Below are 18344 nucleotides of genomic sequence, written 5' to 3'. Positions count from 1 at the left end.
CAAACATAGCTTTTCATATTTGCGTGTTGTGATTTTTATTCACGAGATTTAAAAATCCGATATTGTGATTCATATTTACGCCTTTTTAAAAACCTATGTAGTGATTCGTATTGTCACGCAAGTTTAAAATTAATGTCTTGATTTGCTCATGCGGTTTATAATAACAAACATTGATTTTCGTATTTATATGTGATTTTAAAATAAAGCATTGGGATTCGCATTCACACATTCTAAAAATTATGCATCACATTTCTTATTTATGCAATCTGAAAATTACGCATCATGATTCGTATTTACGCGATCTAAAAATTATGAATCGTGATTTGTATTTACGCGTTTTAAAAATTCTATATCCTAGTTTGTATTTCCTCATTTTCAAAATCGTATATCTAGTTTCATATTCATGTGATTTCAAAATCCATAATTGTTATTCATATTCACACAATTTTAAGATCAACTATTGCGATTTTTGTTCGAAGTAATTTTAAAAAATAGTTACTATAAAGGTGATTGTTTTTCTAACGATGATTATTATTATGTGTAAGTGTTACAACATCAGAGAAACTGGAAGGGAATATATTCAAAACTTACATTCTTTGCTTGCAAAGAAGAAAAAAATAGGATTTGTCGCAAGATGTTTGAAGATGAACTAATGACTAAATATAGCAAACATGAAAGATATAGCAAACAAAAGCAATCACTTAAAAAGGGATTTAATTTAATTTTTTTTTTGGAAAAAGAGTTAATTAACTCATCATCAAAATTTTATTTATAACTGCTGTTATTTATGCTATAAAAGGCAAAATTCTTATCAAATAAAAAATAATTATCTAAACAGTTGCTGATTGTCATGTAATTTTTCAAACTAAAATAGCAATTTTTGTATGTTAAGGAGTTACTATATATTTCTACTTCATTGTTATTGATTTGTTTCAAAGGGCTCTAGTTAGATTAGACTATAATATGAGCATAATGATTCGGTCCATTGTTAAAGTTTTTTTTTTCCAATATAATTTAAAAATTAATCTTACTGATATATTTGCTATAAATCACATAACAGTATTTATTAAAAGAAATGAAATATTAATGTATATTCTCAGTAGTTTTAATTTGCTAAACCAGGTAGTTTTTCAAGTAATAATTGTCTTTTATGTGAACTGAGGAAAAATATAATTTCCAGCTTTATTTTTTCAATTGGTAATTTTTATTTTCACTAAATGTTAAGTAGCAATGTAATCATTTATATAATAATAGATTAGTACACAATTGTATGTCAACACATTATTTATTACCTTAAACTGTCTGGAATTTATTATTAAAGGGTTGCGCTTGCGTAAAATTTACTATCGTGGAAATTCAGCTTTTTTGCCTTTTGGCTAATCTCATCCCTGTTAAGAGAATAAAACTAAAATAATACAAATAAACATTAATAGTTATTTTCTTGAACTTATAACTAAAATGCATTGTTAAAGATAATTGAATGTATTTCCTGAAGAATTAGTTTTTTTTATAAGTGTAAGCATGATATTTTAATTAATCAGTTCCACAAATATAGCTACAAAATATTGTTTGATATATTTGTGTAAATAAAATAATATGTATTTGCTAATCAAATTCCTTTTTATTAGTGCTTATGATTCCTTATAAATCAAACATTTCATAAATAAATGAGAAAAAAAATTATCACTCAGTTAAATGCTTAATTACTTAACTGTGCAGAATGCTTGGCAGTCTGAATAATTTGATATTTTGCAAGAAATTCTATATACTGAATTGTCAGTGTATTCCTTATTCAAATATAACTTTCTAGAGTTTTTAATTTTTATGATTTAGTTTTTAAATACTTTTTATTGGTAAATAAATTATTCTAATATTATTATATATTCTATAAGTTTTGTTGTTAAAACTTATACTTTATCAAATAATAAACCTTGTTTTAAGTATCTTGCAATATGCATTACATTACATTGCAAATAAAGATTTGCTTATTTTAATTAAGTAATTTTTTTATTATACATTTGTTGCTGAAATATTTCTGGTGCAATGATTTTTAAAAATAAATTTTCTTAACAAATTAAGTAAAAACTATATTTTGAATCTTTAAAAAGAATTGAAAAATAAATAAATAAAATAAGTGTTTTGATGTAATCTGTAACATTCTTATGTAAACCTCTCATTTCTGTTAAACAAATACTTAATCAATAGTTAAAAAATAAGTTTACCAGCAAAACATTTCAAATATAATTTCTAATAATATTCAATTTTAAGTTATTAAATTAAAAATTCTGTTTTACATTAATTCTTTTAGAAGTCAGTTTTCTTAATTCTGATTTTCTAGCATTACTAGTACAAGTTATTTAAAAACTTATTTTATAATATACTGTGCACCCTTTACCTTATATTATTTTAATCTTGTGTAAAAAATGCTTGTAAGAAACAAATGTATTAACTGGAATTAATGTATCCAATTTAGGTATCACTTCTTTCTTCAGTTGAAGAAGGATATTGTTGATGGTAAACTAATAGTTCCTTCTGCTACAGCTGTGTTATTAGCTAGTTATGCTGTTCAGTGTAAGTTAACAAAACACTTTCTCTCTATATAATTTTCTGTTTTTGCACCTTATGACAATTGACATATTTTTATGCTGTATTTTGTTATTCATTGTTCTTATTATCATACATCTGTTTTCTCATATAATTACTCTATATGAGTCGATCATATATGTACACTATGTGAATAGACATGTGTATGATAATATGAATACAGTAATTTAACAGTAATATATACGAGACATATATATTACTGTAGTGTAATATGTTGGTATGATATTTGGCATTATATTTAACAATGCAGTAATTAGCAAATGTTACTTACAGAAGAAAAAATGCACTTTGCAATGCCATGATTGATTTTTTGCTTCCAATTTCAGCTTGATCATTGTTCCAACATCTTGACTGTTATTTGTTGATCATTATCTTTTTATTGTGGATTTTTTTTATATTGTCAATCACTTGATTATTTACTAACACACTACACACCAGAATGTTAACTTCTGTGTGTGTTGTAAAAGTGTTATTTGTAGATTCTCAAAATTTCAATTACAAAATCATTTTCCCAAAATCAGCTTCATCACTAAATATGATTTACTTTTTATAAACTGTAAGATTTTTATGTGTTGTTTGCTGTTACTTTCAATAATAATTTATTATACAGTCGGACCTCGATTTAAGGTCACCCTAAGAGACATCGCAAAAGTGATCTTATAAGCGTGGTGACCTTTTAACCGATTCATTAGCAGCTCGTAACTAAGCACGTAAATAGTACACATTATGATTTTTTAAAAATGGTGATACAAACGAAAACGATTTTCCATAAATTAAATATTTAAGTCAATAAAATTTAACAGAATTGGTAAAGAATTAAAGAAAGTTAGATTTAAAAAATTTTTTTTCATTTAAAATAAAGCTGTTTACAAATTTCCTCAATTTACCTTATTTAAAATAATTATTTTTGCAGATCTGTCTCGTTTTTGGTTTCATTTTTCGAACAATGTTTTCTAGATTTTGTAACTTCTCAAAATATTCCTCAACTCCCTCATGGTTTGTAAAAAAATTTGTATGACATTTATTGCATTGAAGGCTTCTACTTGGGTTACAGCTACAGTCTTAGGATCACTGTCATTGTCCTCACTGTCCACAACTTGTGAAACAATTTCAGAAATTGTAGCTTGTTCGTTGGCTGCAACATTTTCCTAGAACTCAAGAGGGGTAATTGCCTTGTAAGGAAGTTAAATAGGCTTTTGTTAGAAAAGAGCTCCCCTCGCCTCAGATAAAAATGACCTTATAGGCGATTACGATTTTTAAACTCGACCATATATCCGATAATCTGTTACAAAGAATTCCTGTTCAGTGAGCCGGGATATTGGAAAAGTGACCTTATATGCGGGGTGACCTTATATCGAGGTCTGACTGTATTTCTGAATGTAGTTGTTTTGAAATGATAAATACTGTACATCCCATTGTATAAGTCAATCTTTCAAAAATCCAAAATTTTCCGAAAATCAAGGGGTTGACTAATACACTGATAACAGAGTCTGATTTTCTTTGATCAAGAAATATCTATTCGTTATAAGCAACGAGATGAATATAAATAACTCTGTTGCAATTTAATATGATTAAATTAATTTTGCATTTTCTCTTGCCATATTTTCTTTCCATATTAAGGTTTTTTTTAGAAACAATATTTGAAATTATGTTTAGGAAAAAAATAAAGAATAAGAAAAGTTAAGATAATTTATTCAAGAGAATTTCAAAAATTATAACACAATAAAAACTTTTAAAACATTCCATACAGATACAAACTTAAAGATTCCAGAACATCATCGATGTTTGATTCAATAATATTAGCATACAGTCTCGCCATACAAATACTTCTCTCAATGGATTCTACTGCATCCTCATCTGTTGAGTCCTACAAAAAGTAGTCTTCACTCTCATGCAAAAATTGAAAATTCTAAACTTTTTAAAAAATTTTACAATAACATATGAAACCACATTTTGCCAAGCGTCTAGTATAATTTCACGTCTATAGGAAAATAATCAACCTATTGATAGTGATCAAATTATGCATCTGATTTAACAGAAACTTACAATTTTATAACCAAAAAAATAGGAGGTCAACTTATAGGCCAAGATGTACAGTAGTTGTTGTTATTGTATCAATTTTCATATAATAAGCAGTATATGTTGGATATTGTATAAATTTTATAATATATGAATAATAATATAAAATATATGTAAAATATATGAATATATGTAAAATATATGAATGTATAATATAAAATATATGTTTTAATTGAATTGATTCAGCTGAAATTGGTGATTTCAATCCTGAAGAGCACAAGAATGGTTATCTGTCAGAATTGCGTTTGATGGCAAATCAGACAGAAGAAATAGAGAAAAAGATTGCTGAACTTCATAAACTGCATAAGTAAGTAGTTTGTTTTTTAGTATGAAGTGTTAATTGTTTTCTTTTAATACACTTTCATTTTCAGGCTGTAAAAGATTACAAGGGAATTAATTTTAATTTCTTTTCATGTGCCTCTGTATTTACATTATGTCTAAATTTATGCAATAAATATAAAAACTTGTTTTATAGAGATAATTTAATGCGTTTAAAAATCTCAAATATTTTATGTGTGACTCAATTACTCAGCAGATAGAGAGTTCACCTTCCAATGAGGTGAACTGGGTTTGAATCTGACGGTTGCTGGTCAATACCAATTCCGCATCCAGCTTGCACCGACCACAGTGCTGACGTGAAATATCCTCAGTGGTAGGTGGAAGGTGGATCATGGGTTAGAGTCCTCTTGCTGTCAGGCTAACAGTGGGAGGTTCTTGTAGTCTTCCTCTTCATGTAACGCAAATGCGGGTTAGTTCCATCCATCAAAAAGTCCTTCACAAAAGCAAATTTCTCCCAATGCTTGATCCAGCAGTTCCCTTGTCTTCTGGATTGGGTTCAAAATTGCGAGGCTACATAGTTGAACATTTGTAGTCGTAAACCCAAAAATTGGGTCGGCTGTTCAACGACGGTTATAAAATATATACAAATAAAATATTTGATGTGTAAAAGTTCTTTGTTTTTTGAGAGAAGGAAATCAAAACATCTTACTTTTTGTGAATTACTTGCATAAAAAACTAGTTGAAAAATAAATTTCATTTCTTTTTTACTAGATTAAAGACTTGTTAACATAAAAAATATTTAACAAGGCTGTTAAGTATTACAGTTTTTCCATGTAATTTTTAGAGTAAAAATTAACTTTCATCAATTATTTAGTCTCTATTTTATTCCAGATTTATCTATTCACTATTTCCATAAATTATTTATCATTGTTAAATCCAATCAATCAATTGTTAAATCAAAATATATTTAGAAAAATAATAATCAATTATGATTTTTTGTATAATCCAAATTGATGATTTTCTTCAAATGAATGATTGCTGAAAGATATTTATTTACAATTAAATGTATTAATTTTGTATTTTTCAAAATTTTTGTTTACATTTACTTTCACATTTACACATTTAACATTAAAATTTTTATTTTCAGAGGTCAGACGCCAGCAGATGCTGAGTATAATTTTTTAGATCACGCTAAACGACTTGACATGTATGGTGTTGACCTACACAAGGCAAGGGTAAGGGTAAGCAGAATTCCACATTCTGTCTAGTTTGAATATCAATCATGTTTTTCACACCTTTCACTGAATCATTTTTATTCATATCATTTTAATATTTGTAGTTTCATTATTTTAAAGAGAATGTACTAGTCCGAATTCATGCACGAAGAGAATTCATGCACAAAATAATTTTGATAGAGAACACAAGTGTTTTAGTTCGAAATTATATTGATTTATAAAAGTTAATAGTACAGTAGAGAACCGATTATCTGGAACGATCGGGACCATCGCGATTCCGGATAACTGATTTTTCCGTTTTTTTGAATCGCTACAAAATGCCGTTTTTTTAATGTTTATAAAACGAAACTAAGAAATTATTTTGAAATAGTTTTAGAAATAATAAAAAATTATAAATAATAATACACTTAAGTTTAAATAAGGAAAGAAATTATGAAATAAAAATTATATACAGGCTTATATATGTTATTATTAACATTAATAACATTTATAAGCTATTTGTGCTTATGTGAGATTCGTCTACAAACGGCTTTTGATCCGTCCTCTAAATCAGTTCTTTTGTCAACTCGATACGCCGTACGCTCTAAATGAAAAAATGGGCTCAAAATCTTGCAGGAAAAAAACATTTTTTTAATGGAAGAAAATTTATTTCCGGTTCCGAATTTCATTCCGGTTATCTGGTTTTCCAATTTCCGGATAAGAGGTTCTGCACTGTATTTATGATTTGAGACAACTAATGAATATCTGCATCTTTAGAAGACACTTCACCTAAATGTCTCAGATATAGGAAGGTATTTGCTTACTAGAGAGTTTTGGGGTAATGACTTTAGTCTTCTGTTATGTTCTCTCTGAAATTTTCTGATGTTGTTCACTGGTCTATACTGCCATTCAAGATAGATAAAAAAAGTATACAATAAAGGGGTACATACAAAACAGTGTAATAGATTTTTTGCTGTAACATACACACTCTTTTTGCCTAAATTTTCAATGACCGTTTTGCATAATTTTTTTTAATATTTTCAGGGATGAGATCCTTCCGCGGATTCGCGGATTTCCGCTTTTTTCCAGATTTTTCCATTTTTCCCTCTAATTTCCGCTGAAATTTTTTTTGCCCAAGTTAAAATGTTTTATGAAGAATTTAATTTTCCGCGGAGGGAAATTGTTGAAGTCCCTTTTCCTCCGTCTGAAGTTTCTCTAAAAATCATTTCCTTGGGATAAAACTGGTTCACCTTTATACAGGGATGAGATTTTTTTTGTCTCTCGAATTTCAGCCTTTTTATCAAAAACTCCGATTCTCTAAAAGTTTCGTTTTTTTAAATAAATATCCCGTTTTTTTTTAAAATTCAGTCATTGAAGTAAAATAATTATATTTATTTACGATTTTCAAAGATAAACAGAAAATTCAATCTACGCCCTAGCTGCTAACCCTTCCGCATTTTTACTTATTTTAGCTATTTTCTCCGATTTCACGCACAGAAAATAAGATTTTCCGTATTTTTTATCCGTCGGCTGGATAGCTCGTATTTTCGTAATTCAGATCTCGATTTTTATTCACGCGATTTTAATATCAATCATCGATTTTCGTATTTACCTGATTTAAAAGTTGCACATTGCGATTCTTATTTACGCTATTTAAATATCGTATATTATGATTCTTATTTACAACATTTAAAAATCCAATATCGTGTTTTGTATTTATGCATTTTTAAAATCTCGATTTTATTATCAAATCTCGATTTTCGTATTTACCTGATTTAAAAGTTGAACGTTGCGATTCTTATTCAGGCGATTTAAATATTGTACAGTGCGATTCTTACTTACGAGATTTAAAAAATCAATATCGCGATTTGTATTTACGAGCTTTTAAAGCCCTATGTAGCAATTCGTATTCACGTAAGCTTAAAATCCAATATCGTGATTCGTTTTTGTGGTTGTAATATCGCGCGATTTAAAAATTATGCATCGTGATTAAAAAATCATGATTTGTATTTTCGCATTTTTTAAATTCGATGTAGAGTTTCATATTTACGTGATTTAAAAGTCTCATATCGGGATTTATATTCACATGGTTTACAAGTTTAAAAATCGCACTTTTTTGTCAAATTTTTGTTTATATATATATATATATATATATATATATATATATATATATATATATATATATATATATATATATATAGTCACCCTATGAAAGATGGATATGTGTATTCTGTAAAATTATGTTAGAATTTATGAATGAAGGATAAGTCTATAAACGACTTTCTATCCTGACAGACTGACCTTTAAATTAATTTCCCTATAAATGATTTTTTTTTTTTTTTTTTTTTTTTAAGACTGCTAATTTATTCAATCCGTTAAACATTTTTATTATTTTTTCAATTTTAATACCTTTTTACTAATTGTTTCTCATAGATGGCAGCACTAATATTTTACCTAAACATTTTTTTCTTCTACTTCGATCAAATGTTTTTTTAATTTTATTATATTCGATTCAAGCTATAAGCAATATTTTACATCTTCGCGATTTTTGTTAACTGTTTTATTATTGTACTTTTAAACCTAAACCGCGTTTTAATTCACGCCGGTAAGTTTGATTTCCTTTTGCATTTTTCTTTTATTTCATGATTTTTTACAACATAAGGTTTTTGCGATATCGACACATATAAAGAATAATTTTTATCTTAGGATAATTATTCTTTATTCAGAAATATCGCATTATTTATGGCAATTAGATGTGTCTTGACAACGACTATTTGCTTTTACCATTTTTGTTTCTCTACCATTTAGTTTTTATTTTATTCATGTTTTTCATGTTAATTTGTGTATATATATATATATATATATATATATATATATATATTTTCTTTTTTTTTTTTTCTTTCTTTTTTTTGTTTTTTGGATTTCCTCTTTTTTACTTTCTGACTACTCTCATCCCTGTATTTTGTTCCTATTGAATACAGTTTCATCCTTCAAAGCAAAGTGATCATGTGCTTGTTGGCATAAATCTTAAAATTCGAAAAGTAAAAACTGGTAAAATGTATGATCCCAGTGGCTGATTCTGTTTACTTGACCAAAAAATGACACAGCATTGCTCACCAATGAAAATACATTCTTTCGTGTAGTGCTCCATTTTAAATAATGTTTTAACTGTCAGCTCTCTTCTTCTCTATTTTTTTTGTCCAATTTGACGTTTCTTTACTATAAATGGTACAAAATTCCGATTTGCCAGAATTTTGACTGCTTTTGTTACGGATAATTGTGGAAAGAGGATTTAGTATGTACTCTTTATTGTAGATAGTTTAATTAAAATTTATACATTACGTAAGAAGAAAACAGTATTGCAATCATCTTCATCAAAATATTTCCTGCATCTATATAATATAAGAAATGCCCCCAAAAAGGTTGAGCTGACAATGAAGGGAGTTGTTTAATAACTTTCCTTTTGAACATCAAGATTTGCTTTCATTTATTTGGTAATTTAAATCATTACTGATTCATTTTAATTTCAGACTTAATACACATCAAAAAATAAAAATGTTTTCTATTAAAATAGCTCTATGAATAACATTTAAAAATACAGGTCGAACTTCAATATCTCAAACTTGAAGGGAGAGAAGGAAAAGTTTGAAATACCGTAAACTCAAGTTATCAAAAATTACATGTTATCAAGAGTAGAATAGAAAGAAAAAAATTTATATACTTTTTTAAAAAGTTTTCTAATTTTTATTTATCTAAACACTTAACAAAAAATTATTATTTAAAAAACGATTTCAAGATTCAAACCTTTTTCTACCTCATAAATAATTTGCTTCTTTACTTCAATTCTAAGTGTATTCAATTTTCGTTAGTTAGCCATTTTAAATAGATGACTCGCAAGAGATATAACTTTCTCAAAATCTTAAAATGATCTAAAGAGGATTTCTAATTTTGCTCAAAGGGAGGTGGTACAGCTATGGATTCATGTGCTGTATCTCTCAATTCTTGTTGCACTATTTAGGATGATAGGAAATTAAGCCACCCAAGATGAATCCCTTTTAAGGAACATTCAGTCAATCAATTCAGAGCCACCTACCTCATTCCTGTCCCTGTTCTTGAATTATTAGTGAAAAGTCTGTGCATCTGAAAACTGATAAGGAAACAATAAACAAGAGTTTTTAACTTCCCATTTTGGGGATAAATAAAAATTTAGTTTTCACTGTGCTGTTTCATAAAGAGGACTATAGGAAAATATATCATTGCATCCCTTTATTTTTTTATGTAGGATTTTCCTTGTAAACTTTTGAATAGCTCTTTTTTTTAAACAAAAAAAAATCTGTTTTAATGGGAAAAAATATTTGTTATTATTATTTTTATTATTGTATCAGTTGAAAAAAATTCAAGTTATCAAGGGTAAAAAGAATTTGTAAAATCAAATTTTTTTTTAACATGGAATAGGTAGGAAATTAAAGAGATTTTTTTTTCCCCATCTAGTTATCTCAAAAATTTATGAAACCAAGTTTTGAGCTAGCAAGGTTTGACTGCATTTTGTTTGTTTAACTCTTTATTATATTTTAGTGTGACAGTTCGTTTTCCTTTTTAATGAAAAATATTAATAGAATTAACTTTACATAAATATTACTAGTCATTAAATACATTGTTGTATTAGATTTAGTTTTAATTTTTGCTGTAGGTACTTTTCAAACTTCAAACTTTTTAATAAGTTATTGGTAAATATTATTAATATTTATGAGTCCACCAAAAGGCATAAAATTATCATTTTCTTTTTAGGACACAACTAATGCTGATATACAGTTAGGAGTTACATCTTCAGGTCTTGTTGTCTTCCAAAATAATTTAAAAATCAACACTTTCTCTTGGTAAACACTTATAAATTGGTTAAAATACTTTCTCCAAACATCAATTTTAAAAGAACACTTGTAACTATGATTTATATTTTTAGGGCAAAAATTGTTAAGATATCATTTAAAAGGAAACAATTCTTTATTCAATTGAGAAGAGAAGGAGTAAGTTTCTTATTACTTTTATTTACTTTGTAATTTTTATAAATTTTTCACTTGGCATTCTGGTTAATTCAAAAATTTACAATGCAATTTTTTAATTTTAGACTGAAACATACGACAGTTTACTAGGTTTCAATATGCTGAGTTACCGATCCTGTAAAAATCTGTGGAAATCTTGCGTTGAACACCATACATTCTTTCGTTTACATGTTCCTCGAGCTCCCACCAAAAGGTTATTATTTAGTTTAGGTTCAAAATTTAGGTATAGGTAAGTTTAAGTTTATTTCTTTTGATTTTTTACATTAATTTTTAGTTACTTATCATTTTCAATTTAATATTTTGTATTGGTATTCTCTAATTTCTGTGGAATTGAATTTTACAATGACAGTGTTTTCAACCTTATTTTCTTTTTGTTACATTTGTTTTGTTAAGATATTGTATTAGCTGTTGTATCTACTGTAGTGCTAAAGGAATCTACTGTATTTCTTGTAGTATCTCATACCTGCCAACTTAAACACTATTTCAAAAAAATTTTTCCTAGTGGTAATGAAATAACTATTGAAGTGGTAATGTCGGCAAATACTTAGCTCAGTTTTATCATTACTTAAAACATGATAAGATAATGAACAAGTCTTCATTATATATCTTTAAACTATTCAAATATAATGGTAGTTAAAGTTATAGTAAATCAAATTTGTTAAAACTAGAATCAAGTATGAATGCCAAAACTTTATTACCACATTAAATATCAAAGTAAAATTTTCTGGAAAATCCAAAAGCGTTAACTGTTATGGTATCTACTTTTCTAAATGATTAGACTCTTACTTACTATGTTTATTTTCTATTGATTTATTTTTGTATTTCATAACTTTATATTAAACTGACTATTAGAAATTGATATCCCAGACATGGTTGTTAAATTTTCTCACTATTATTGCAATAAAATGGCATTTGAGTATTATACAGTGAATTCGTGATAACTCGAATCTGATAGGACTGACGAAAAACTTCGACATATCGGAAGTTCGACTTACCGTTAGTTTCGGTTTTGGACTTTCAAAATATTGTCGGATTATTTAATTAATGCTTATTTATTAATTACAAATCTTCTAAATGTTTACAATATTTAAGATCATTTTATGATACCCTAGTCCATCGACTGCAACTTTGCTGTTGTGTTTGGCGGGAGAAACTGCAAGTTTACTGCTTTCAAATTAGGTAGATCACTATGCGTTGTGCATTTATCCATAAAGAGTATCACTTTTCTTTTTTTAGCGAAGAATTTCCGATCCAATTTTCTTAAATAGTCTTCAAATAAAACTGATGTCATCCAAAACTTTTTGTTAGACTTGTAATCCAAAGGATACGTTTTTACATTCTTGAAACATCGGGGATTTCGGTATTTTCCGATAACAACTAAGGGCAATTTCTCTGTCCCAGACGCATTTCCTCCAATTAGGACAGTCAAACGTTCCTTGCTCATTTTACCCCCTGAGCAGTTTTCATCCTTAAACATCATAGTCTTATTTAGAAGACATTTAAAAATAAACCCATTTCATCAACATTGAAAACATCATTTTAACTGTATCCTTTAAGTAAATTTGGTAACGTTTCATTTAACCATTGTTCACATACTTCAAGAGGGACAGCTTTAGCTTCTCCATGAAGAGTGCGAAAGACATTGTGTGTTGCAAAAGAAGGGGCTAGATATCAGCTCCTAGGTTGTTGTTTTTTTTTTTTTGTTGCTTAAAAAGATAAAAAAAAAAATCGAGTTAAAGAGAGTAAAGTTCGAGTAATCGAGAATAATTAACATGAAATTGAAGATAAAAGGGTCGGGACCGCATAAAAAAATCGAGTTATAGTAATATTCGAGTTATCGTACTTCGAGTTACAGCAAATTGACTGTATCATCACATTCTATATATCTATCTGCCATATATCTTATATATATGCTGAGTATTATATCATTCAGGGGAAAAGAAGATTCTTGCTATAAATTTTGGTCTGCAATCTTCTTCACTGAATAAACAGGTTTATTTGTAATAAAAATACTTAAGCATTGTTTAGTTTTACCTGAAAGTGCATAGCCAGTGCAGTAAAAAATATGTAGATTTATTATTTATTTAAATTTGATAATAAATTAAAAGGGGTTGCACATGTATTGAAACTTAGTTTTGTGAAATGATTGAAGAATAAACACTTTGGTGCTCTTTGAGCAATTGTGTGTTCAAGTATGAATTAAGATTTTTTGAGTTATTTGAATTAAGATTAATTAAGATTTTTTGGAAATTTATTTATAATCTAGGAGTTTGTGGATTGTTTTTTGCTGACAAACTCTACAAATGTGCACAAACTTTTTATAAAAATTTATTGAAAGGAGTTTTTAGCTGTTAATGTTAAGTTCTTGGTATTAATAACCATATGCTGTATCATTAAAATTTATGATTACAAATCTAACTTTGTGCCTCAAAAGATCGTATGTGGTTCAAAGAACTGCATGTGGCAAAAATTTAAGTTTTTAGAAATTTCTCACATTATGTTTCAGTAGGTAGTTTGGTTTATGTTTTAAATTTCTAATTACACTGACAAACAAATTAGATATAGATTTTTCCACTTCACATTTTGTCACTTTGTTTAGGGAATATAAATCTATAACTAAAATATTTTTCACTCTCCAATTTTGAGAAATTTAGCTGTGAACTATACTAAAACTAGTTTTTTAACAGTTTTAAATATTTTTTCTAACAGTAAAGGCAAAAGCATTTTGATAATTTTTTTAGTGCATTAAAAAATAGCTTATTTTATTAACTGACTTCAAAATTCAAATTTTTACTACATTGATTTTACTTTTTATGCATGCATGCATGAAGTTATCGTACACTTTTGCTCATTGTGTATAATCATATATTAATATTATAGAAGGTAGTTGTAGTACTTTATTTACATCACACTAGAGCTGTGCAATGGGTTGTTAGTGACAGTCTGGGAAACATCCCTGAGGATGATCCAAATAGATTTGATCCTCTGCAGAGGAGGTGGTTTCCCCACTTCGGTAGCCCACCTACATGCACACAAAGTCACTCACTTTATGGCAGAACAATCTAATGAGGACCTATATCATGTAGCCTCAGTCATTTCATGACTGAGTCAGTCAGCGAGAGGGTCATCCACCCTCTCGCTGACAGCAGCCTATAATGCTTGACTTTGGTGATCTACTGGGAACCATGTCTTACGATTGTCAGCCCACTGAGGGACTTATTTTAGAAAGAAAATTCATACTGTATTATACATTTCTCAATTCTTAACATGTACTGGGGCTACTTTTTTTTTACTTCATACTAATCTATATTACGATATCACCTAGCTTAAAGCAATTAATTGCTAAATTGTTATAAATTCATTTGATTACAAGGCTAATTTTTGATGTAGTCATATTTATAATTTTGCTCATAATTTTATTTGCAGTTTATTGTAAAATGTGGAATTAAGATTTGATATATTGTTATTGTGTTGAATCCAAAGAAATTAAGTTTGACTTTTATATGTTAGATGTTCTTTTTAGTCATTTTAAATTCATTTTGTAAATCATTAATTTTTTTTATTCCTACTAAATCTTACCAAACTAAAGGATCAAAACATTTTGGATGTGGATTCCAATTCCTTGCTTAAAAATTTATTAGTATCATCTTCTAGAAATGAAATAGTTTTTCCAATCTGATTTTTTGATAGAAAGTGTAGTTGTTTCATAGTTGAATTATCCTAATGATTGTGCCTTTCTGAAATAACCACTGAAAAGTTAGAAAATGTCATACTTGAAATAGGGAAATTTTTAATGTGTGATCAAACTATCATTTTAAAGTTTAATGCCAAGAAATTAAAAAAGAGTATATGACAAAAACTGCTACATTTTACTGTTAATGTTTTCTAAGGCTGGTTGGTTTAAATATAATGGTTACAAAGATATTTGAAATTTATCATATGTGTCGATTCCACAATAACATTTCTGTTTTGATAATAAATTGTTGCCTCTATTGCTATTTATTCTTATTTTCTTTTGTAACGCATTCATTGAATTCAACCTTTATTTTCTTGTAAAAGCTAACTGTGGAATTTTTTTCATTATAGTATCACCTTTCTTTTAATTAAATACATTTGTTTAATGATGAAAATATGTTTTTTGTAGACTTTTATTAAAAATATATTATTAATTTTGCACTCCAAGAAATCTATTGATGGGAAAAGATCTTTCAACTTGAGATTTTCCGAGCAGAGCTTAATGATTTCCCTTGTTATTATATTGAGGAACTGTGCCTAAATGAAAGAAAAAACAATTTTAGAAATTTGATTTCAGAAAGTCCTAAAAATATAAAAGCTCAAAATCGCCCTTTTTGTAATTAAATTAGTATAGCAGCATTACTTTTAAACCTACAATTAGTCTATCAATTTTAGGCTATACTTTGTTGCAAGTTAAGAAAAAACCATTACGCTTATGGAGAGAGCCTTTTTGCATCTAAATGTGTACCAAATAGATGCTAAGCTCCCAGTGTGAACGTATGTCAACATCGCCATCTCTTGAAACCACGTTGCATAGCCGTTTTTTTTTTTTTTTTGCTTCCTCTCTTAAATGATGTGAAATGTTTTGTTTATAAGAATTAACAAATATGATATAAAAATTCGTTACAAATATATGTCTTTCTGTTAGCATTTAAGGAAGCTGATGAAAGAGTAATAAATATTGTTTTTTGCAGATGATTTTCTGCTATAGCAAAACAAAAGTTAAAAAATTCTTTCTCTCATTTGATTTGTTAAGGGCATGGCAGCATAAGACGGGCCATTTTTAAAGGTCTACTCAAATCCAATGCTCTTGCAATGTTATATAGTTGTTTCCTTTTCAAGAATGAATGTTCTTATTTATTGAAATATCTCGCCAAGTCTAGGATTCCAATTAAAGTATGAAACTATAATCCTTTTTTAAAAATTACATGATATGTAATGTAAAAGATAACACGAATAAAATTTCTGTCCAGCGAGTTGAAATTTTAAAGGCTTTCATATTGTATTGAAAGCATATCTATATAGTTTGATAACTAAGTAAAATGCAGTCGCAGATGAGTACTTAAATCCTATACCGCAATGGTATTTTCTTAACTGCATCGGAGTATTCCAATTATTATTTAGCTAAACACTTCTTGCAACAAAAGTTATAGTTTCTATTGAACTTAAAAATTTGTGCTTTTTATTTTAGTGGAAGAACTGAATATCAAACCCTTGAAGATGGTAAACATAAGGCTAGAACAGAACGTGTTTTTACCAGGTACACAACATGAATTCTTTCCCACTGTATATTCTACCATTCCCATTATGCTCTTTTATTTTGATTATTTTAAAAAATATATTATTTTTTTTTAACTCAGGTCCCCAACTAAACGATTTGCCAGACAGACAATACCTCAGGTGACAAGAGAGGTGCTTGATGGATGGGAAAAGAAGATTACAAAACCCATAGCCAGAATTAATGGCACATCCAATGCACATATCCGCCCATATGACAGCTTTAGTCATAAAATACAGGTGTCTGAACCTGAATACAAGCCAAGAAAAGCTTGGGCTGAGACACCAAGGTAATTCAGTTTTTTTTTTTTACTTTAACAGCAACTAGATGACTTAAACTTACAAAAATTTTATCATTTAATGTTTTAGTACACAAAATGTGAAGTTCAACAGCTGTTCATTCTTTTTTTTTATCAGCTGTTTTACCTTAGTGACTAATAATCTAATAGAACTACATTAGCATGTAAAAGTCTTAGGTCAACCTGTGAATTTCACTGATGAACAAATTTTTTTTTGTTGTATTTACACAAATACTTGATCTTGCCTGATTCAAGATTGTTGATTTAAAATCTGAAATTAATTTTGCTCTTTAAGCTACGGATTTAAATGGCAATTTCTGTCTATTTTTTTATCGAAATGTACAAAAATGTTATATACAACAGTGTCAATGTCTTCATAAAACCAAATAGTTTGACTTTTGTTGAGAAGAAACAAATTGCCAATTGTTAGAATAGAATTGCAAGATTAAGGAAAACATAATATAAATTCAATTTAGTGTTTTAACTTATAACCAGAAAGACGATGTTTATTTAATTTCTTATTTATGATTAACTTATTACTTGATTTTTAAACAATGTATGCCTAAAAGCAGTTAAATTTGTTTAATTAATACCATTGAACCCTTATTTAATGAACTTCTTTTTGCCAAATTTCAATTTACAAATTTCGTGTTTAAAATAAAGATGAGATTGTGACTTTTTGATGAAATTATTATTATTTTTTAACAAAATCTTTTTCTAGCAATTTCACATCTATAGATAATTTATGAAGATACGAACGAAAAAAAAAATTCCTTTGCTTATTTGTATATGAATCCTCTGGTTTTTAAAAGTCCTAAGTCCAATTTTTAAAAAGTTGTGTTTTTTTCATGCCGATTTCTCAATTGTGCTTAAGTCTCAAGACTGTTATAATTTGTTCTGTAAAAATTAATATAAAAAAATTGCTAACGAGAAAAATTATACCATTATTTGATGAAAATGTAGAAAAAATTATATGTCAACTGTTTTGATTCTCTATATTTTGTAAAACATTCTTCTGGCCAAGCTACTAAAAATACAGTTGAAAAATGCTTCCAAAAAATTGCAACTCTAAGTACACAAGTCGAATGAAAATAAAGCATTCAAAATTTTCCATGTTTTAAGCCACTGGATTAAAAGTATTCACTTTCTAGATGTGCATAAATTTGTAAATTTCATATTTTGTCTGCTCCATTAACTGAGTGCATAAAATGTTTATTTTTTTTGTTTTGCCCTCAAATTTTATGATTATAAGTGTTTTTTAAGTTTTAGGAATGTTTCTTAATAATTATTTTCTCCCATTTAGTCCAGAAATCACTGCCTTTACTCCATCAATTCCGCCCAAATTGCTGAATTACGTAGATGATGATAATGTGACTGATGATTTATATGAAATGTCATCGTACATGTCAGAGACAGTTGTGGTGAGTAGTAATCTTTTATTGATTATTTTGTTGTATCTACAATGCAAATTTTTCGTAAAATTAAAAAAAATTAGCATTCAGTATATGGTCAAAATT

At 27.7% G+C, this 18344-nt stretch overlaps 1 protein-coding gene across 4 annotated transcripts in view; it reads left to right on the top strand.

The window, feature by feature from the left end:
• Positions 1 to 18344, top strand: part of Ptpmeg (protein tyrosine phosphatase Meg) — a 90145-nt gene that overhangs the window by 32959 nt on the left and 38842 nt on the right. For 2 of the 4 annotated variants that reach the window (XM_087157677.1, XM_087157678.1), the window contains 9 exons: positions 2474 to 2571; positions 4870 to 4990; positions 6110 to 6203; positions 10965 to 11053; positions 11137 to 11200; positions 11302 to 11465; positions 16443 to 16511; positions 16612 to 16818; positions 18131 to 18248. In XM_087157677.1, the coding sequence (XP_087013803.1) occupies positions 2474 to 2571; positions 4870 to 4990; positions 6110 to 6203; positions 10965 to 11053; positions 11137 to 11200; positions 11302 to 11465; positions 16443 to 16511; positions 16612 to 16818; positions 18131 to 18248 (1024 nt within the window). The remainder of the gene's footprint in view (positions 1 to 2473; positions 2572 to 4869; positions 4991 to 6109; positions 6204 to 10964; positions 11054 to 11136; positions 11201 to 11301; positions 11466 to 16442; positions 16512 to 16611; positions 16819 to 18130; positions 18249 to 18344) is intronic. The other 2 variants (XM_087157679.1, XM_087157681.1) reach the window with 1 other exon arrangement.

The sequence above is a fragment of the Parasteatoda tepidariorum genome, chromosome 2 (genome assembly GCF_982258835.1).
Source record: "Parasteatoda tepidariorum strain Cologne lab strain chromosome 2, Ptep-v5.0, whole genome shotgun sequence".
NCBI classification, from domain to species: domain Eukaryota; kingdom Metazoa; phylum Arthropoda; class Arachnida; order Araneae; family Theridiidae; genus Parasteatoda; species Parasteatoda tepidariorum.
Note: the sequence above shows the minus strand (reverse complement) of the source record. Positions and strands in the feature narration are given on the sequence as shown.